Source organism: Lissotriton helveticus, chromosome 4_1 (genome assembly GCF_964261635.1).
Source record: "Lissotriton helveticus chromosome 4_1, aLisHel1.1, whole genome shotgun sequence".
NCBI classification, from domain to species: Eukaryota; Metazoa; Chordata; class Amphibia; order Caudata; family Salamandridae; genus Lissotriton; species Lissotriton helveticus.
The window spans coordinates 2,129,664,558-2,129,687,625 of NC_136063.1; the positions used below are offsets into that span (position 1 = coordinate 2,129,664,558).

Here is a 23,068-nt window from a genome sequence, read left to right on the forward strand (position 1 = left end):
ACAGCATTCTGGGTAGTGTTAGTCACAGAGTGAAGCAGGATCGTGCAACATGGGCAATGACTGCACCAGTCTTAGAAGTGGCACCTGCAAAGAGAAGGCAGCTTACCCAACAGTGCCAATGCATGCACCATTTCGGGGAGTGTAAATCACAAAATAAACAGGCTCATACAACATGGCCTTCGATGGCACCATTCTGTGAAGTGTAGTCTGCACAGTGAAGGTGGCTTACACAACAGTGCCAATACCTGCCCCGTTGTGGGAAGCAGTGACTATAGTGTGAACCAAGCAAACACAAGGAGATGATGGACGGAGTGCTGAAACTTCTCAGACACTCACCCCCAGTCACAAATCTTGGTTGAGTCCATCATCATTCTTTAGCTCACTTCGCCACCTCAGTTTAGACCCAGCCATATGCAAATCAGTCTTGACCCTATGCCTCATGGGAACAGTCCAGCCCAATGGCATAGGTTCAACATCCTTTGATTCCGGGCAAATCACTTAATCTCTGCGTGCCTACAAAAAATGAATGTGTCCTTAACTGGTGCTCATTAAAAGCGCTCCAATACATTTGGGTCGAGGTTGTGCTATAAGCACCGGTGTTGACGATTAAGTACCGGTGCTGAGCACCGGAAATATCTGGCTCAAATTAAGCACTGAATAGATGGAACACCGACTAGCGAGGGTAAACTGGTTAGCATAGTTTAGACAACTAGCAAGGTATGGAATACTCACAACAGTTAGCTATATAACACTGGTGAAGGCAAGCTTTTGTCAAACATTATGTATACGGGCCATGCTTGGGTCATGGTAGCTCCTTCTGCTCTGAAAGCAGCTCCCTGGTCGCAGCCTACCGGGGAAGTGCCAGACTGGCAGAATGCCCAGCCCTGGTGGCTGGAGGATGGACACTGGAAGGGGAGAGCCAGAAGGCAACATTTGCTTTCTGCAAGTTCTCCCTGGCACCCCTTCCTTGTGAGTTTGCAGGCGGCTGCCAGGCTCTGCCCCAGCCCTGGTCACAGCAGACGGATTAAATCGTAAAGTGCTAAAAACGTTCACAGCTGTGTTTTTAGCTCTGCAACTAATTGTAAGCAATAATCACGGCTGAACCAGGGCTCTCCGTGACTTAACGCCTCTCATGAGTATTTTTTCTCTTGGTGCCACAAAAGTCTCCTTTTCACTGATTTTTTTAACACATCAAAGTTTACGAAGCCAAACAATATCAAAGGGACGAATGTTCTAGAAAGTCGATGACTTGCTCGCGCCTCCTCCACATGAAGGTATAAGCTTTCAATAATCATTCTGAAAGCTACAGAGCAACCAAGGGCCCTTGTGTAATGTGTGCCACTCAGGGCCGGACTGGGAACAGCAACCAGCCCTGGCAGATCCCAGGGGTGGGGTGGGACGGAGACGGGGGATGAGAAGCACCGCTCCCACTTTTGGGGGTAGATATTGCAACACTGCTGCAAAACCGGCGCCCAGTAACAAAACCGGCCCCCACAGGTACAAAACCAGCCCCCTTCCCGCTTTTGTTACAGGGGGTTCATATTGCAACACTTATGCAAAACCGTCCCACACCCCTCTGGCCCACCGTGGAAACGGTACCCAAGCGCCAGTCTGGCCCTGTTGCTCCTTCACCACTGGCACTTTCACGATGCTGAGCTGCCAACTCTCATGGCGCCACCACGTGTCATTCGATTTCGGCTCCCTTTGCACGGTCACCCGGTGAGGAGTCGAAATCACACTGTGGCAGGGAAGACAAGCTGAAAACCACTGCATAAAGCGGCTTTCCAGCTTCTCTTTGGCTGCTGTAAGCAGCTGATGTCCATTAAGAGGTGTAAAAACACACCCAGGACATGTGCAACAGCCTCAACACCTATTTTCGGGGGGGGGGGGGGGAGTTGGGTGTCTCTTGGGTAGCTCACGGTATGAGGCCCCACCCCTTCCAAGGCCCACCCCCTCCTGACACTGTGAAATGTATTTGTAAGTTGGCAGGTATGACGATGGTTATTTTAATTTTAAACTCATTCATACAACATTACTTACAATACTAAAATTCCCAGAATGCAATACGTAGGTGATTAAAAAGCCAGGAATTACACATAATTCTTAATTTAGAGTGAAAACCCTCATTCTAGTCTGAAAACGTTTTCTAGGCGCGTGCATCCCAGCGTCAGTCTCTCTGCAGCAGACAATGGCGCCAGGAGCAGGGTGCAGGTACACGTTCCCGCCACTGGTGTCACCCTGGGTCCCACTATCCTGTCCTCTGGAGAGTCTCCTGCCTGCTGCCCAGGCCTGCCCCACCTCAGACATCACAAGCCTGTCATAGTCATGTGCTGCAGCAAAGCAGTTCTAGGCAGCCAGCTAGGGTACCCACTAAGGCCAACAAGCACCACAGATGACCCTCAGCCAGGTAGCAAGGCAGAAAAATGCCACCAGGGCACCCGCTGCTCACGCACCCTCTGCGGGCGAGTGAGAGCCAGTCACACCCGGAAAGGGGTAGGCGGGAAAAACACCCTTGGGTGCTGTATCACTGCGGAAAAGCGTGATTGCTGCACTACTGACACGCCTTACTGCAGGAGGTGCTGGTGCTGTGTCACTGACAGTATGACAGTCAATTACTGCTGGCGAATGTAAACTACGGACAATATATCACTAGGGAGACATTAGTGCTGTGCCACTGATAATATACCATTACTGTGAATAAGTGCAAGTGCTGTACCACTGACACCTATGAGGCGGCATTATTCAAGCTGTGGAGTTACTATGGACAAGTGTGAGTGTTCTACCATTGACTGTATAGCATAACTACAGAGAAGAGTGAGTGCTGCACCACTGTCAATATACCACCACTGCAGACATGTGCTAGTGCTGTTCCACATACAATCTGACATCACTGCAGACATTTGCTGGTGTTGTACTACTGACAATATAGCATCACTGCAGACATGTGCTAATGCTGTTCCACTTACAACCTGACATCACTGCAGACATGTGCTAATGCTGTTCCACATACAATCTGACATCACTGCAGACATGTGCTGGTGTTGTACTGCTGACAATATGACATCACTGCAGGGGAAACATCCTTTACAACGGAACCACTACAACGCGGTACCGTTACGACACAGTTTTAACAACGAAAGTCGTTACAACGACTTTTGCTGGAGGGCGCTCTAGGATAGGGGATAGTTTAATTTACTATCCAACACCTTCCCTACTATCCACGGGGACTGGTGTTGGAATAGTAAATTAAACTATTCACTATCAGTGCCCCCCAACGCAAGTCGTTGTAGCGACTTGCGTTGTTAAAACTGCGTCGTAATGGGACGTTGTACCGTCATACATCCCACTGCAGAGACATGTTAATGCTGTTCCACAAACATTATGCAATCACTGCCACTGACACAGTGGAGTTGTTATTGAGTTGTGTGGGCGTAGTAGCACGGATTCAATAGCTTTACAATGAATACTTATTGGAGATTTTTCAAAAATGTGATCAGCCATAATCAAAATAAAGCATCAAGAAATAAAAAAGATTTATATTTATGAGCATACTTTGTCCATGAATCCATTTACTTTGCTTTGTGCTTTTGGATTGTGATTCTCACAAAATTGTCAGCAACTACAGTTGGCGTGGTCCCATTCTTCAAGACCAAGAGTCGCGATCATTGCTGGGCAGAATCATTGGAGAGAGGCATACGCCTAGACTCTCTTGGCAAGAAGAATATATACAAAACATTATATAGATATAATATGTAGACAAAATGTATCAATTGATCAAATGCAAAGCACACTGTCAAAGGATCGGTGAAGAAAGGGCCCACAGCCTCAGAGTGCCGTGGCCCAATGCCATCACTGTAAGAAGCGGCCCTTTCTCCACCAATCCTTTGACAGTGTGTTTTGCAGTTGATCAAATTATTGTTGTTCTCAACTTCTGGTACTTCTCCAGTTCCCAACCCAGCCATGGTGCTTTTGGTTGCTACAACCTTGGTCCTGATTTATTTGTAAATATATTTTTATTGCAGAATCAGAAATAAAACCATTCAATAGGCCAACCCACACACTTATGGCTTCCCGACAGTTAACATGACAGTATTGAATTACACAGCCATTTAGCCCACATCTCGGAGGCTGAGCGGCGCTTCAAAGTATCATTCTTCGGGAGATGCCTCAGTGTGTGCCCTGTCCGGGCTGGAGGTCAGTTACGTCGTGTAATATCTGCTTTTATCGCACAACACCCCTCCCCCCCCCCGCACCGCCAATCCCCAGGCTGCCCTTATGGTCGCTCCCTGCAGGACTAATCTATTCCTTCGCCGGGCCCTTCGGGTTGATATATTGCATCGCGGTACTAAACAACCTTGGTCCTGATGATGAACCTGTATTAATTGAATTGGGGTTGAAACGTCGACAGCACTACTAGTGGACTGATGTTGATGAGAATAATTCACACATTGTACTCTAATCTTTAGTCTTATTGCTAAAATTAGATCTAATATAAGCCCCTAGACTGTATATATTGTAAATAGCACCTGCACACATTATTCACTGATGTCACTATTCACTGCAACGTTTTTGTTGGAGCACCTACATTTTGAAAAAAGTCCTAATCAATAATCAAAGATCTGTTGCAATTATATTATGATTGGACAATAAATTGTGTCTACATATGATATCTACATTTTTTTTGTATATATTCTTCTTGGCAAGAGTTGCTAGGCTGATACCTCGCTTCGAGTGAATCACTGTTTTGTATCTTAAGTACTTACTCAGATTCCCAGGATCAGAGAGTTGCCCTGTAATTCTTCCACATGCACACTGCTGGGCACAGGCACAGAATGTGGGAGGGAGGTTCTTTCCTATATACGCACAGCCGGCAATTTACTGGCGTATTTAGATAAGATGCCCAACATAAACTCGGATAGTGGAATTAAATTCGAATTGATTGCTTCAGTGAGCACGTGAACTTATATATGAATACTATGAATAGTATGAATAGTTAAAATTCTCTTTCTTAAATCGGATGCAAGAACACAGTGGGCATGCCGTTCTTGCCCCAAATCTTCAATGTCAAGAAGCCTAGACAACCAATGACTTGCCTAGTGCTATCTTAAATAAACTGAGTAGATAGCTCCTGGACCCAGAGGGAATTCAGCATTGTATTTTGCTGGGCACCCTTCATTGCAGTTACCCAAGGTTGGCTTCTGCCAACAACAAACAACAGCTGTTTGAACTTTTTGGTTTTCTGCCCATATTGAACAAATAGAACCCAAATAGAACCCAAACAGTCACTCTTGGCCCTTAGAAGTATAGAACTATGTCATTGGTCAGTGAAGTCCTACATGGCTCCTGTCTTAGCCTTACGCTTTTTAACAGTTATGTTCCCCCCCTCCCCTCGCCACAATTGTTAGAAATTTTGGCTTTGAGACTATTTCATATGCGGACAATACACCGCTGCTTTTCTCCTTTAAGAATAACCTGAGCAAATCAAAAGTATATTTCTCAGCTGGGATGAAAGCGATTACAACCTGGATGTCAGAAAACAGACTCCAGCTCAAAACCGCGCAAAATGATGTTATGCTATGCGGACAGGCGCAACTTCTTTGGTCACCTGACTGACTGGTGGCCATCAGAACTGGGTGTGGCCCCTGTACTCAAATTAGTGGTAAAAAACCTGGGAGTCCACCTGGACCAATCCCTTTCTATGAAAGGACAAACCTCAACTATTACAGGTTCTTGCTTTTACATGCTGCGTATGCTGAAAAGATTCTTTTCTCTATTACCAGTGCCACTCTCCACAAGTAAAACGCTAGTCCAAGTGCTGGTAACAGCCGTCTCGATTATGGCAATTCGCTTTTGGCCTCCATAAATGAGAAGTTGCTCTCCCAGCTTCTGTTAATTCTGAACACTGCTGCTCCGACACGGCAGCTGCGCTTCTTCTTCAGTCCCTGCACTGGTTACCGATGAGAAACAGAATCATTTTCAAGATCTGCTGTTTAACTCACAAGGCCAACATGGAAAGGGCCTATGTATTTATCTTCAAAGCTTTCTCCATACACCCCTTCGAGACTTTTGAGATCGCGTGACAAGGCCTGGCTCAAGGTCCCTAGGTGCAAAAAGGCCAGGTCAGGTTTCAGATCTTTCTCCTTTCTTGCCCCAAATCTTTGGAACAAACTGCCACTGCAACTATGCACCCCTGACAAGCACTTTCATTTTAGGATAGATCTTAAGGCCCACCTATTTTAAGGATGGATTATCTTTTGTCCATCGCCCGTCATCTTGGTCTTGTGCCGAGATACCCCTTCGTGGGTTCAAGTGTGTAATAAATTAAAATAACAATATAAAGGCACGCAGTTAATCCAAATCCACTGTTCACAATTTGTGGCATCACTTGGCGAGAGCAAACTCACCAACTAGGAATTGTTTAGTCAAAAACACATTCTAATCTATGTTGTGGCTTTCTTGTAGAATTTGTTAACCAGAAAATGTTTCTATAAACCTGACACAGCAAATTATCCACGTGTGCTCCATTGTGACATTGATATTCAACCTGGCCAAACTCTTGAGCTGATAATCATTTGGCCCTTGATTCTAAAAGTGGGTTCTCTGAAAAACTAGGCATCCTTCTAGGCAAGCATGGAGAGGCAAATGCTAGAGGTTTAGTTTCACATTTTAGTGTAGCACAGTGATGGGAACCAAGACCACTGAGCTAAACTCCCAAATAGTGTAGGTCGGGTGTCACCAAATTTGTTTGGGCCCTGGCATAACAACTACTGCTCTTATTAATGGCCTTGCCGAAAATCTTAACTTTAGTCTTAGCTGCATTAACGAGGAGGGGATTTTGGATATTGTGTTTATTTAACTGATGACCTCAGTAGACCAATCCTGGTTGGACCAAACATCACCAGATCGTCAGCGTACTATAGCAACTATATATGGGTTTTGCCTGATTTTTATTGGCTAGATCTGGCTGTCATCAGGGACTCCCCTAGTTCATCTGTATAGAGGCTGGGAACAAGCACTCCTGCTTTAGCCACTTATTGGTGTATATAAGTTTAGATAGATGTGCGGGGTGTCCCAACTTGACTTGGACCCAACCTCTGTTACACAAGATCTGGAAGGCCTTAAACAGAGATTCTGGAATACCCCACTTTATCTAATACATTGTACATTTCAGCCCATATCTCAGGCCTGAATGCCATGAGGCTTATGTTCCATGACATTGCTTATGCAGAGTGCCCATGTCTTCCAAACACAGCAAAGAAACCCTCATGGTGGCTTTCTAAAAGGGTGATATTAGTGTGGAAAGTGTTTGTGCTCTTTCAATAGTTCATCACTGGGAACAAGCTTTGCAGTGTCAGAGTTGTGCAGAAAGTAACATTATAGGAGAAAATGCAGTCCTGTTGAGAAATGCAACTAGTGTCCTGATTAACGTACAGTAGTACAGTTGAGAAGTGTGGACACTGCGCTATTGATGGTGTAGGAGTACTGAGAAGCAGGGTGAATACTGTCCTATAAAAAAGTATAGCAACACTACCAAGAAGTGTGAATACTGTCCTACTGATGGCATAGCAGTAATGACAATAAGTGTTAGTAGTGCCATATTAAAAGTATAGTAGTACTACTGAGACAAGTGACACTGTCTTACAGAAAGTATAGTAGTACTACTGAGACAAGTGACACTGTCTTACAGAAAGTATACTAGTACTTCTGAGACAAGTGACACAGTCTTACAGAAAGTATAGTAGTACTACTGAGACAAGTGACACTGTCTTACAGAAAGTATAGTTGTACTACTGAGACAAGTGACACTGTCTTACAGAAAGTATAGTAGTACTACTGAGACAAGTGAACATTGTCTTATAGAAAGTTTAGTAGTACTACTGAGGCACGTGGGCACTGTCTTACAGAAAGTATAGTAGTACTACGGAGACAAGTGAACACTGTCTTACAGAAAGTATACTAGTACGTCTGAGACAAGTGACACAGTCTTACAGAAAGTACAGTAGTAGTACTGAGACAAGTGAACATTGTCTTATAGAAAGTTTAGTAGTACTACTGAGGCACGTAGGCACTGTCTTACAGAAAGTATACTAGTACGTCTGAGACAAGTGACACTGTCTTACAGAAAGTATAGTAGTACTACGGAGACAAGTGAACATTGTCTTATAGAAAGTTTAGTAGTACTACTGAGGCACGTAGGCACTGTCTTACAGAAAGTATAGTAGTACTACGGAGACAAGTGAACACTGGCTTACTGAAAGGGTAGTAGTAGTACTGAGGCACATTGACACTGTCTTACATCGAGTATAGTAGTACCACTGATACACGTGGACACTGTCTTACAGAAAGTATAGTAGTACTACTGAGACAAGAGCCACAGTCTTACAGAAAGTATAGTAGTACTATTGAGACTTGTGAACACTATCCTATAGAAAGTATAGCAGCATTCCTAAGAAGTGTGCTTCTTATAGTTTAGCAGTAATGCTACAAAGTGTCATTACTGTCCTACTAAAAGCATAGCAGCACTGCCAAGCTGTGGCTACAATATCCTACTGAAAACACAGTAGTATTGCCTGGACGTGTGGTCACTGCCCTATTGAAAGTATAGCAACGTACTATACTTTTAGACTGGGCACTGTTCTACTAAAAGTATAGCAGCACTGCTAGGAAGTGTGGATACAGACTTACTGACTGTATAGCAATATTGCCAACAAGAGTGAATACTCTTTAACTGGAAATATTGCAGTAATGCCATGAAGCATGGATGCTGTCTTATTGAAGCATTCCAGTTCTGCCAAGAAGTGCTGATACTATTGCACTGCGATTTTTTTACATGTACAAAATTGCTGTAGTACTGCTAAGTAACAATACTGTCCAGCTGATAGTACTGTAACCTTGTTGAAAACAGATTTTACAATGTTATTGCTGAGAAATGGTGATGCTGTCTGAATGAACGTATTGTACTTCTGTTTAGAAATGTGAGTTCCATATTACTTACTGAAGGTAAGAAGTCCTGTTGAGAGGTGCTAATACTGTGTTACTGGAGGTATTGTGATCCTATTCGGAAGTGCTGATATAGTGTTATTGTGAGAACTGTAGTGCTGTTGGTGTGCGTCTGCATTGTTACTGTAAGTATTGTAGTCATGTTAAGAATGTCTGACATAGTGTTCTTGAAAGTATTTTGTTCTATTGAGACTCTCTGATAAAGTGTTTATAGAAGTATTGTAGTCCTGTTGACAAATGAGCATACTTGTTACTGAAACTAATGTTGCTCTACTGCGATGTGTGCGATACAGTGTTATTAAATGTATTACAGTCCAGCTGAAAAGTGCCTATACGGTGTTACTGAAAGTATTGCAGGCCTGTTCAGAAGTAATGATACAGTGTTATTATAAGTATTACAGTCCAATTGTAAAGCACTGATACAGTGTTACTGAAAGTATTGTAGTTCTTTTGATAAGTGCTGCTATGATAGCTGATGCAGTGTTGCTGAAAGTATTTTAGGCCGGGAAACAACCTTTACAACGCAACTTTTACAACGCACTACCATTACAACAAAACTTTTACAACGCAACATCCATTACATCGCATGCCATTACAACGCAACCATTACAACGCATGACACTACAACGCATACCACTACAACGCATGTCATTACAACGCAGTCATTACAACGCATACCATTACAACGCATACCATTACCATCCAACACTTACCCTACTGTTGCACCCCCTGGAGTTAGAATAGTAATTTTTACCCCTACACTATCCAATACTTACCATACATGCAATGTAATGCTATGCATTGTAATGGTATGCGTTGTAAAGGTAGTATGCGTTGTAATGAAATGCGTTGTAAAGGTAGTTTTTAAAAATTCGTTTTAATGGCATGCGTTGTAATTGAATGCGTTGTAATGGATATTGTGTTGTAAAAAATGCGTTGTAAAGGTATGCGTTGTAAAAGTATGCGTTGTAACGTCATACATCCTTTTAGGCCTGTTAATATGTGCTATTAGAGTGTTATTAAAGGTATTACAGTTCTATTTAGAAGCATTGGCGCAGTGTTACTGAAAGTATTGTAGTTGTTTTGAGAAGTGCTGCTGTAATAGCTGATGCAGTGTTGCTAAATGTATTGAAAGCCTGCTGGTATGTGCTATTAAACTGTTATTAAAAACATTACAGTCCTATTTAGAAGCACTTAAACAGTGTTACTGGAAGTATTGCAGTCTTGTTGACAAATGAGCATATCATGTTAGTAAAAGTAAAGTAAGCCGGCTTAGATGTGCTGATACAGTGCTATTAAAAGTATCACAGCCCTGTTAAAAAGCACTGATATGGTGTTACTGAAAGTACTGTAGTTCTGTTGAGAAGTGCTGATACAATTGCTGATACGCTGATATTGTAAGTATTAAGGTCCTGTTGAGAAGCGCTGATACCATTTCTGGAAGTATTGCAGTTCTGTAAAGAAGTGCAGATGCGGTAGCTGGTACAGTGTTACTGAAAGTATTTTATTCCTGCTGAGATATGCTGATAGAATGTTATTCAAGGCATTACAGTCCTATTGAGAAGCGCTGATGCAATGTTAAAGGAAGTACTGCTGAGAAGTGCTAAAACAGTGGGGCATATTATCAAGAACTGCATTAAACATTATCACCGGTTTACTGGCAGAAAACTGCCGCTAAAGCTGCGATAATGGGCTTGATAATATGCCCTTGAGAATTCCAATAGAAGCCCATGTTCTGGTGTGAACATGAGCTTCTATTGGAATTCTCCAGGGCATGTTATCAAGGCCATTATAGCCGCTTTAGCATCAGTTTTCTGCAGCTAAACCGGCGAAAATGTTACCGCCGTTCATGATAATATGCCCCAGTGTTACTAAAACCTTCTGATATGTGCTGATACAGTTTTATTTTAAGTATTACAGTACTATTGAGAAGTGCTATGGAGTATTAATAAAAAATATTGCACTTCTGCTGAGAAGTGCTGCTACAGTGGCTGAAAAAAGGGTTACTGAAAGTATTGCAGTTCTGCTAAGAAGTACTTCTACAGTGGCTGATATTGTGTTACTAAAAGTATTACAGTTCTGCTTATAAGTGCTGCTACAGTGGCTGATACAGTGTTACTAAAAGTACTACAGTTCTGCTTATAAGTGCTGCTACAGTGGCTGATACTGTGTTACTAAAAGTATTACAGTTCTGCTGAGAAGTGATGCTACAGTGGCTGATACTATTTTACTAAAAGTATTGCAGACCTGCTAAAATTTGTTTACACAGGGATATTGAAGATATAATCCTTTTGAAAAGTGCCGATTCAGTGCTACTCAAAGCACTGTACTTCTGTTCAGAGGTTCAGATACGGTACTTGAGCTCTACCAAGCAGCGCAGAGACTGTCTTGCTATGAAGTGCTCTGTAATCCTCCTGAGAAGTGCTGGTATAGGCTGAGACAACCCACGTCACATTTCAGGCTGGTGCCACGCAGGCGCGTGTATCCACTGCTGGTCTTGCGTGGGGTAATCACTTCATTTAATGGCCTCTGCAAAGCTGGCACTTCTGAGTCTGCCTCAATCTAATATCTCAAGGATGCCCCTGAGAGGCAAGTCAAGGGTGGGCAGTGCCCATCACGTCAGGCCAGTGCCTTGGAAAAGCTGCAGGGCTGAGTCAGATGCATTGGGATGCCAGGTGGGGCATCAGAAGGGGTAGTAGGGCGGACAAGAGCTCGGTTTAGGCTGGTAAAAGAAATTTGGTAGAGCTGGGGCAGAGTCACTAACACGCCAGGCTCTTGCTGCATGTCAGGAAGGCCCTCTAAATTGTTATTCGAGCTGAGGAAGGATTAGTAACAAGCCAAGCGGGCTCCTGGACGGCTACTAATAGTCAATCCTGCACCGTCCTTGGAATTTAAAATGTAATTATGTGAAAAGTAATCAGAGAGAAAAAATGTCCTTTCCTGTTCTATTCTGGTCCCATCCGTATCTCCCTGGTTCTCCACCTGCGTTCACATGTCCGCTTGGCCCCGGCACGACTTTTGTTTTAGAAACAGCATAAAAGCACCAGCTTTGACCAATCCCAAAGGAACTAACTTCAGGTGGCCTCTCAGATGTACAAAGTGACTGTTTCTACTCACATTCAGTAGTAACGTGCAAACTAGTGCAGTCCACACGCCTGCTTGAAACGAAATGTTCAGAAGCCGGAGGGCACAATTCAGGGAGCTGGGTTGGCAAACATCGGAAATCCACTCGAGTCAGTTTACTCTTATGTTTTCGTTCGGTTTCTGACTTTGTGGAGCTTCACAGCGCTACCCTGAATTGCTACAATCTGTTTTTTCGTGGTAAATCAGGTGGAAATGCCTTTCTCTGCAAGCAAACCGTTCCCCTACACCCAATGATATATGGGTGTGTGCACTTCTCTTTCCCGCCATGAGAGGGCAGTCTACGGGCAAACCCATAACCGCAGACAAGCTTTGCACCAGAGCACTTCGAGGCCAAATAAAAGGCAACTGTGTAGCATAACATAATTTACTTCCACCTTTAAGTGTTTAATATTTTTTGGTGTGAAAAGTTGCACACAATATGTTTGTGAATAACCAGAAACTAATCTTATTGACTGAATCTTGCATGCCCACCCCATGCCCAGTGCTAATGACTGCACCAAAAATATTAATTATCAGTGCTAATATGATGCCACGCAATTTCTGTGCATTGTCTACACAGAGCCGTGTGACAAATCCGTACTCAAATGCATATAGGATGCCAGATGAATTAATTTTAGAATTGTGGCAGTAGTTGCCTATCTGACATTCCCAACATCAAAGGTTATTGTTTAATGTAAGACTTTAAAATGTATATTCTACCACAATGAACATCTCTGAAGACCGTATAAGCAGCTCGTTGATAATAATAGGAAAGGTAAAAAAAAAAAAAAAATTGTTAAACAGGGTAATCATTCCTGTGTTTGGAGCACATTTCTAACTTTTATGGGATGCACAAAGGACCCTCAAGGCTTGCCTGTAAAGCTATGACCGACATCATTTTCCCAGACCTATTGCATAAAATCTGCGCATTTGAAACTTTCACCAAATCTATATTCCGAAATCTGACCCTAATGTTTACTTTTCAAACCACTTCCGCCTATATCATTACTACTTTTCCACATGCGCCCTTCCGAATGCCATCAGGAAACACACTTACTCCTGTCCATGACATGTGTAAACTTGCAACTGTTTACAGAGCGGGATTAACACCCACAAAGGGTATGTAAATACTCATAAATTCACAAGCTTGTGGGAGGGTGTTCACCTACTTTTGCAAGTAGGGCTTTCGAGAAATACCCACAAACCCTTCCTTAACTCTAAATTTCTGATTGCAGAAATTCATCCAGACTGGCAACATTTTTATTCACGTATTCCAATTCCAAAGACAAAATTCTGCCTTTCCCGGTTTTCTGAACTATGCTTTGACTAGGTTGCCAACTGGCCTGTATTTTTACATACTGGATAAAGCAAAAATTAGGAAAAGCACCTAAAACGTGTGTTTTTTCCTGTTTTCAGTGCATACTTAAAGTGCAAATATAAGAAGCACTAAAATATTTTCTAGAGCTGCCTTAATGATTTATGACTGATATGCAAAGTAAACAAAGGCAGTAAAACCATGTTAAAATGAAAACAGTCGATTTTATACAGAGTTCTATTTAAGTATCATGTCCAAACCTTTGCAAAATCCTTAAACAAATAACTGGTATGTTTCTGTCAGAAAGGTAGCAGCCCTATTGCTACAGATATTGTGTGTGCCCTTGTGGCTGAAGACGGCTGAAATGCCAGAAACCGGTTCTAGGAAGCTTGTTTCCGGTCCAGGGAAGGCATGGCTTGGCAGTTCGGGCTGGACTTTCCAGTTCCCATGAGGCACAGGGTCAGACTGATTTGCATATAGCCATGTCTGAACTGGGGTGGCAGAGTGGGCTAAAGGACGGTGATGGATTAAACCCAGATCTTTTGACTGGGTGTGAGTGTTTGATTGGTTCAGATGCTCCGTCCATCACCACCCCTTTTTGTACCCCTTTGTGATATGGCATAAAGAAAACCTTGTGTCTGACAGCATTAGTTCTGACATCCTCATGGGTCATGCTGCCTAACATAAAAAAGTGAAAAATCCCATATCAGAAACGATGCTTTACTTGCAAACAGATTAAACAAAAGCAAAAGGCCAGACAGGTTTTTATTTTTTGTTTTAACACACCTAGTCAAGGAATTCTAGGTGGTATGACTATTTTATTTTAGTCTTTTATATATCATAAAAAGCTTGTTTTCAAGTATATTACTTGCAAACAGATCACATAAGAAACGCAATCCATTCAAGTTGGGAGTCTCGGAAACACATATGTCCATATGGACACAGGAACAAGGGTACTATCAATGGGACACTCTTGGGATCATGGGATACAGCCGCTTGGATATGAACAAAGGGACAAGGCCATCAATGTGGATACCCCGATACAGACATGAGCCTTCAGGAAGCAGGCCTTGACCCTGAGATGGACGTGGAGCCTCAGAAACACACATTGACCGTGATATGGACACATGGACATGTGCCTGTGGAAACAACAATGGACTGGCATGGACCATTGAAGACCGACATTGACTCTGAGATGTACACAGACACTTGGACCCCCACAAGCTGATACTGACTCTGATATGGACACCGACTCTAGGACACGGACTCTTGTAACCAATACTAACTCTGAACTGACATCCACACAGACACCAGGAGATGGACCATCGGAGACTTATATTGACCCAGCCATTGGACACGAATACTAGGACATGGATCATCGAAGACAGACATCGACTCTGAAAAGGACAAAGACAATGGGACACAGACCTTTGGAAAGCGATATTGACTCTGCCATCAACCTAGACACTGGGACGTGCACCATCAGACACTGATACTGACACAGATATGAAGACTAGGACAAGGGAACGGATATTCGGGCATGAATTCTGTGACGAAGACACCAGGACATGGACACTGGGTCAAGGACAGCAGCATTAACACAAGAACATGAACATGAACACTGACACCAGGATATGGACACGGATCCTCCAGAAAGGGATATCAACCTTAAGATGGGCTCTGGGACAAGGACAGCAGCACTAACACAAGGACATAGACATGTAACCTGACACTAGGACATAGATGGATACTCAGGAAAGAGATAGTGACCCTAAGATGAACACTGAGGCGAGGACAGGGACATGACCCACTAGAAACCAATATTGACGACTGAGACATGGGCACAGACACTAGGACACGGAGCCTTGGAAACCAGCATTGACCCAGACATGGACACAAACACTGGAGCATGGACCATGGAGACAGATATTGACTATGAGATTGGCATGAACACTAGGACATGAGCCAATGGAAACCGATACTGACTGTAACACGGACACGAACATCAGGATATTGACCCTTTCAAACCAATACTGAGCCGGATACGAACACAGGGACACTAGGAACCATGCTACAGAGACTAGGACAAGGAAAATGATACTCTGACAAGGGCACTGAGACACGGATGCCAGGACATGGACACCAGAACAAGGATGGGCTCTAACACCAGCACACCGACATGCATGCTGACTGCAGAACCAGAACATGGATCCTCAGGACAGAGACGCTAACCCTCAGATGGACGTGGACAATAGGGTACGGACGACACTGAGATAAGGACTCCGAGGCACTAAGATTGGGAAAAAGATTGACACGAGGGCACAGACACCATGTCATGGACATTGGGACAAGGACATGGAATATGGATTCAAGCAGCTCCTCAGAAACACACAACACCCCTCAGACAGCCCTCGCGCCACGATGCAATGAAAACCACAGATGCTGAGCTGTGTCAATACCACCCAACAATACCAATTACAATATGTGATGTATGCAACACTGGGATTTTTCACTCACAGTCAAAGCCCACGCAACACGTGCATGGTTTACTATAGTTTGCAAGTAAATATATCCATTTTGTTATAACCAAGTCAATCAAATGGAAGTAAGCTAAGATAATTTTACTTGTGTCAATATCATGTACCTTGAAGGGTAGTCAAGTGTCTAAATTGTGAGCTGTGGACTAGGAGCTTTACATTCTAATCCTGGCGACCTCTCTGTGTAATCCTGTGCATCAAAGTCCCTTCTAATCGCTTATTGTGAATTTGCTTTCCAGTGCTCTGCCTGCGTATTATGAACAACACCGATATTTAGTGGATTTATAATTATATAATTTTTACCAAGCGAATCATACTGCGGTACAGATAACCGTGATATTGTTGATCCCCAACTCACTGGCACTCCTTTTATCCATCCAACAAAGACAAAAAAGGCTGACAGGATCTGTATTCTTCAACTTGTACACAAACTTCTAAATTTGATGAATTTGATAAATTTTAGCTCTGCTAAAAGGGAAGTGGGATTGAATGTGTTGTAAACAAACAAAAGCCCCTGGTAGTATGCCTTGATTGAATATGAAGTAAAAATATAAAACCCACCCACTTTGCTTGGTATTGGGTTGATGGGTTTGGGGGTGCTCGCTGAGCGCCCCTCTTTGTGGGGCATGGTGGTATGATCCTTGCGCGGCCAAGGCAGGCGGCTGTGGAGCTCTGAAGCTATGGCAGAAGGTAAGCAGAGAGGGAGGGCGCGTTCCTAGTAGAGGAGAAGCACCTGTTTGGAAGGTAGGGGGGAGGAAAGGGGTAAGGGTTGTGCATGGGGTCTGATGTGCACAGGAAGGGGAGTCTTACTAGCAACATGTAGTAAACCTACAGCTGTGGTGTAAATATCACCAGAGTCCTGCACTCTAGTTCCAGTACCCTCAGAACTGGCAGCTCCAATTTCCTGAATAGTTTTGGGTCCAGTACCTACAGCATCTTCAGCACACCTGTCCTCAGTACCCATAGATCCAGAACCTCGTTCCAGCATCTTTGGTGCCCCTGGACCCATTGTTTACGCACCTTCGGTGCGCCGGCAACCAGTAGCACTAGAACCCTGACTTCCAGGGACCCCAGCTCCTAAAGTGCTTCTTCTACGAAAGATTAATTCAGGAGTAACCTCCTAGGTTTCATCCCACCTCAGCCCCTGTACCCCCCATTCAGTACAATCAGTGGCCCCACTTTATGTATCATCAGGACCCCTTCGCTCTAGTGACCCATGGCACGTATAGGAGCTGGACCCTCGCACCCACAGCCCCACGACCCGCAACACCCAAAGTCCCAAGATCTCAGCACTTATAGTGCTTGTACCCTCAGTAAACTGGCAGCACCCAAACGCACAGCACCCGCAGCACACATAATCCCAGTACCCACTACAACCACAGAGTCCAAGTGCTTTCAGCCCCTTTAGTCCCAGTGCTATCTTCGCCTCCAGTCCCAGACCCCTCGGGGCCCAGGGCCCCAGTACACTTAGCACACATGTCGCCAGGACCCAATAAACCCCCATAGCCTCAGTATCTCGAGTTCCAGTACCCTCTGCACCCCTCTAGTCCCAGGACACCCAGCAGCCATAGTCATCAGAACCTTAGCGCACATAATTCGAATACCTACCTACCACGCCAACATAGTCCCAGTACCGTAAGGCACCTCCAGTTCCAGTACCCCCTGCTGCTCTAGTTCCAAGCTGCTCAGCAGCCATAGTCCCAGCCCACCCAGCAAGCCTCATTCCAGTACTCAACACACCCATGGTGTCCCTGTACCACCAGCACTTGCAGTTTCAGTAGCCGCCTCAGCTCCCCTGGTTCCCGGTCCAACCACACCTCAAGTTCTAGTATTGTAAGCACCTTTGGCTTCAGTGCCCTCTACTTCCAGCACCCTCTGCACCCCTGATACCAGTGCCCTCACCTCCTCTAGTTCCAGAACCCTTTGCACCTCTTGTTGCAGTACTCTCTGTTGCAGTACTCTAACAGCTTTAATTTCAATACCATCCAAACCTCTACTTCTAGTACTTTCACTTCCAATACTCTAAACACCTTTCATTTCAGAACACTCTGCGCCTCTAGTTCTAGTACTATCACTTCTAGTACTCTAAGCACCTTTACTTTCAATACCCTCAGCACCTCTAGTTCCAAAACTATTAGTTCCAGTACTCTAAGCACCTTTAGTTTCAGTACCCTCTGCACCTCTAGTTCCAGTACTCTCGGTTCCAGTACTCTAAGCACTATAAGTTCCAGGCCCCTCTGCAAACACAGTCCTAGCAGCCACAGCACACATTACTCCAATCCCACCACACCCACATAGTCCCAGTACCCACAGTCCAGTGGCATCACAAATTCCACTTCTAGTAACCCCACCACGCACAGTATTGCACTGCAGTTATCGCTTGCTACGCTGCTCTCAGTTCTCGGGGTTCCCCTTCAGTCACCCCTGCACCCCACAAGGTTCCTGTTCCTTTGCAGCCAATTGTTTCACTGCCATCTGTGCCTCCCTGTTTAAGGATGCTCAGAACCCAAGCTCCAGCGCCCTGGGCCTCGAGGCACACAGGGGAGGAGCCAAGCGATTAAAATACCCCAACTGTGCTCCATATCTCCAATGCCAGTCAGCAGGCCGACCCGCCCCAGAAGAGTCTCCGTCAACCTTTCTTCCATCCACACTTTGTAACTTCCATCCACCCATTAGTTCACCATTCCATCCTTTGTTTTGTCATTCAATACATTCATCCTTTCACCCATTCACCAATGTATCCAGCCATCCATTCAAGATTCCTTTCTTTCATTTATCTGTTCACCCATTCACCCTTTAATAATTCCATATGTCTGTTCATTTACCCATCCATCCTTTTAACCTTACATCCACCCTTTCATTCATCCATGTTTTCTCTGTCACACATCCACCCATACACTATTCACACAGGTCAATAATCCATCATTTCTATCACTCAACCATTCACTTGTTCACTCATCGGTCACTTCACCCTTCCTCCCATCTGCTCTTTCATTCATCCATTCATTCACCGTCCTGTCATTCCATGTATTCAACCATGCTTTCCCCTTCCCCTTCAGCCATCGACACTGCCCCCCCCCCCACCCCCGGCGCCGGTCCTTCCATCCAAACACCAGCCCACCCTTCTTTCTTTTCACCGCTCTTCTTTTCACCTCTACATCTTTTAATTCTTTATTTCACCAATAAATCCTTCGTTTTTACCCTTTCTTTCAACTTGTATTTTAATTTTTACAGTGACTGCCTTCCTACCTTCTCTCCTCCTCACTTTTTGGTTTCCTTTCCTTCTTACTTGTTACTTTCTTTCAACTGTCTCTCTCTCTCTCGGCTCTCTCTCTCATTTTCTACCTCTCATATTCCTCAGTCTTCTTTCCCAGCCCGGCTTCTTCCCTTCTCTCGGTTCCACGCCCCTCGCTCTGTCTCTCTCGCTTCTCTCCTTATTTCGGACTTCTCTGCTGACTTGCAGGTAGCAGACGCAGAAACAGCCTGTGTATAAAGAGCCCAGTGCCGCCCCCCTCACCCACACACACACACCATCCACTGAATCAGATAAAGCGGGGGTTCACGGTGCCACTGTTCAGCGCCCCTAAGGCTGGAGTTCTCGGCAAATCTAATTCCGGCATCTCCAGTGCCACTACTTCCGGCGTCACAGCACCCCAAAAACAGTACTGTTGGTGCCAACATTCAGTACCCACCCTGCCCTTTCTTCCATTTTGCTCAGTCCCCAGTACGTCGGCATCTCCAGTGGCAGTGCCCTCCGCACCCTTGTTCTTAATACCACGGGCACCTGAGTGCTTGTACCCTTGACACCCCTCGTCACCCCCTCTCACGCCCAGGACGCGCACTTCCTGAGCAACGTTCACCCCTAGCTACTGTCCACTGCTTCCCTTGAAGTGTCCCCCAATCCTAGTGCCTAGGGGTGTACCCCGAACACCCCTGTTCCGGCACGCCCGTCACCCCTGATTCATGTACCCCCGGCTCCCCCCATTTACTGAACCTCGGTCACCGCTGCTTTCTATACCCCCGTACCCCTGGGCATCCCTGGTTCCTATCCCCAGTACCCTGGCTCCTGTATCCCAGGCACCCCATGTTCCTATACCCAGTACCCCCGGCTCCTGTACCCTGGGCACCCCTGGTTCCTATACCCAGTACCCCCGGCTCCTGTATCCCAGGCACCCCATGTTCCTATACCCAGTACCCCCGGCTCCTGTACCCTGGGCACCCCTGGTTCCTATACCCAGTACCCCCGGCTCCTGTACCCTGGGCACCCCATGTTCCTATACCCAGTACCCCCGGCTCCTGTACCCTAGGCATCCCTAGATCCTGTACCCCACTACCCCTGACCCCGGTGCGCACTGGCTAGACTGCCACCTCGCACCCTGCCAGGCAGCAGACTTGCAGGAATGCGCATCGGATGAGCGCTTTGCAGATGCGCCCATCACACCCAGTAAACCCTCCCTGTGCCGCGATGCCAGGCCGTGCCCTTCAAGCGCAATCCGGGCTCATCGCGATGATTTTACTACGTCTTGCTCCGGAAAATGTGCGCGAAATTAAAATTCCCTGAATCCCGCCCCCAATAGTTTAAAGTATGTTTGTGGTAGTGTGCACACAGCGTACACACTTGTGTAAACTCGTGTGGGGCATGCAGAGCCGAGCTCGGGTAGCTACCAAGCATGAGATGGGTGTGCGCGCGCGCTGTTTATAGCGCCTCCAGGCAGTGTCATTACAAGTTTGAGCTCGTTAACCTGGCCACAAGGGAGTGGCTACGTAATGGCAATGCTTGTTTACACTGGCCGCACTTCTGGATGAAGATAGCTGGCATTTACCCAAGTTGGCATAACGTTATTATTCCCATTTTCCAAAACGTGTTCCATCTATACTGCATATACGTTTTTCTATGTTATGTTATATGTATGAATAGAAATTCACCAAACCATTTAAAGACATTAAATGAAGGCAAGTGCAGATTACCATCCATCCATCCATTCACCCACCTACACATCCACCTTCCCATCCACCCAAACCATCCACCCACCCACCCAAACCATCCATCGACCCACCTACCCATCCATCCACCCATCCATCCATCCATCCATCCACCCAACCACCCACCCATCCATCCAATCATCCACCCATCCATCCACCCATCAATCCATCCACCCAACCACCCACCCATCCATCCAATCATCCACCCATCCATCCACCCAACCATCCATCCCACATCCATCCATCATTCACTAATCCATCCACTGAGTTTTTTCCGCCGTGGCCCCGAGAGTCATGGGACAGAGACATCAGGTGAATGAGGAACGCCCATGGACTTGCCTCGCTCTGTGGTCCACTGTGGGTCCTGACCCAGAGACAGCCTTTGGGGGGCACATCCTCCTTAGCCAAGAAGTACCCCCAAAGCCCAGGACTACAGAGCGGTCTGTGTGAGATATTGACCTCCTTCCCCCCGAGGTCCCTGAGGGTCCCCGAGGTGAGGACACCCACAGACCCGCCCCGCCCGGAGGGACCCCGAGGTGAGGACACCCACAAACCGGCCCCGCCCCGAGGGACCCCGTTGATCCTGTTGTAACATAGGAGTAAGTCCCTCCCTGACTTGCCTCGCCGTGAGCCCCTGGGAGTTCCTGGCTCCCATGCAGCGTTTCAGTGGGGTACACCGCTGAATAGCCTCGCCCCGAGACCCCCTGAGAGTCTGGGATCCTCAGCAGGGATGGTTCTGGGGGCCACACGCGGGCCTGCCTCGCCCTGAGATCCCCCGAGAGTCCTTGGCCCCGGAGTAGGTCTCACTCACTTGCCTTGCCCTGATGTCCCCGGGAGACCTGGACCCTGTGGTATGAGGGCCCCTTTCTGCCTGGACTCCCCTGAGCCCCCCACACAGCCCTGGACTCTCTTGAGGTGGGATGTTAGTGGCATACACGCGCCCGCCTGCTTCTCCCGAGCTAGCTAGCGCCCCGAGGCAGCCATGCAGGCGCTCCGCCCGCGGCTCTTACCGAACCTGCTGTGGTCCTGCCGGGTGCCGTGCACTGTGCCGTTCGAGAAGATCTCCAGGTGGAAGCCGGTCCGGCAGTACAGCTGCCTCCGCCGCAGGATGCCCTTCAGGTGCGCGAAGTCGGTGGGCGACCCCCGCTGCAGCCGGCCCTCGATCTGCCCCAGCCGCTCGGCCAGGAAGCCGGGGGAGTCCGACAGCGCCAAGTTCCCCAGGGAGGCGGCGAACCCGTGCAAATCCCAATCCAGGGCCCCCATGAGCCCCCCGATGTCAGCCATGGCAGGGAGGCACACGCGCGCAACAAGTGAGGGCGCGGCACCGGCGCGCAATCCCAGGCTCTTCCTCCAAAAAGTCAGTTCTTATCGACGCCTTGTCCCCTCAGAGTGGCCTCTGTGCCGGTGCCCGCGTGATCCGTGCAGGGCCGCGGGTCCGCGCATCCGACGCGCTCCCCAGGCTGGTCATGTCTGGACGTGTGTCTGCCCACCCCATGCCGACCGCACTTTATATACATACACACTCCCCTCAGCACCGACATATCGGAGATTTAAATACAGGCCACACCTCGCTGGCATCCCCCTGGCCCGGTGCCCCTCTCCTCGGCCATTCACTTACTGTAGGAGGGGGTGGGGGGAGGGTGAATGCCTGCCTCCTCTTCATCATGAAAAAAAGGCAGGACAAGTTACATATTTCTCGTACTCATGGCACCCCTGGTCAGGTTTCGTCCCATAGGCTGTGCTCACATACAAACTGATAAACACACGGGCACACACACCTCCAACACCCCTCCCCTTCCACGGGCTCGTGTCTGCCAGCTCGGGGGAGCGTTATCATCGGATCCATGCATTAACCTTCTGTTAATGACCTGCCGGGAACGTCTAATAAGATCCATGCTGCTGAAATTAAATACGTATTTTACGCACAGATGCGCGCACTTGTGCGCTCACGTAGTTGAACTATTAGACTGAAACGTTGGACTTTCTCGGTACTTTCCAGCACGAGTCCTGTTGATTGCACTCTTTTACACTCTATTCACACACAAGCACAACATCTTCATACATTTTCGCCCTAGATGCAATCTGTGGGTGACGCCTTGTACCCCATCGG

The 23,068-nt window shown here is 46.4% G+C and overlaps 1 protein-coding gene across 2 annotated transcripts in view; it reads right to left on the reverse strand.

The window, feature by feature from the left end:
* Window positions 1–22,480, reverse strand: part of FGF16 (fibroblast growth factor 16) — a 51,419-nt gene extending 28,939 nt beyond the window's left edge. For both annotated transcript variants that reach the window (XM_078685982.1, XM_078685981.1), the window contains exon 1: window positions 21,969–22,480. In XM_078685982.1, the coding sequence (XP_078542108.1) occupies window positions 21,969–22,242 (274 nt within the window). In that variant the 5' untranslated portion in view covers window positions 22,243–22,480. The remainder of the gene's footprint in view (window positions 1–21,968) is intronic.
* Between the last annotated feature and the right edge of the window lie 588 nt (window positions 22,481–23,068).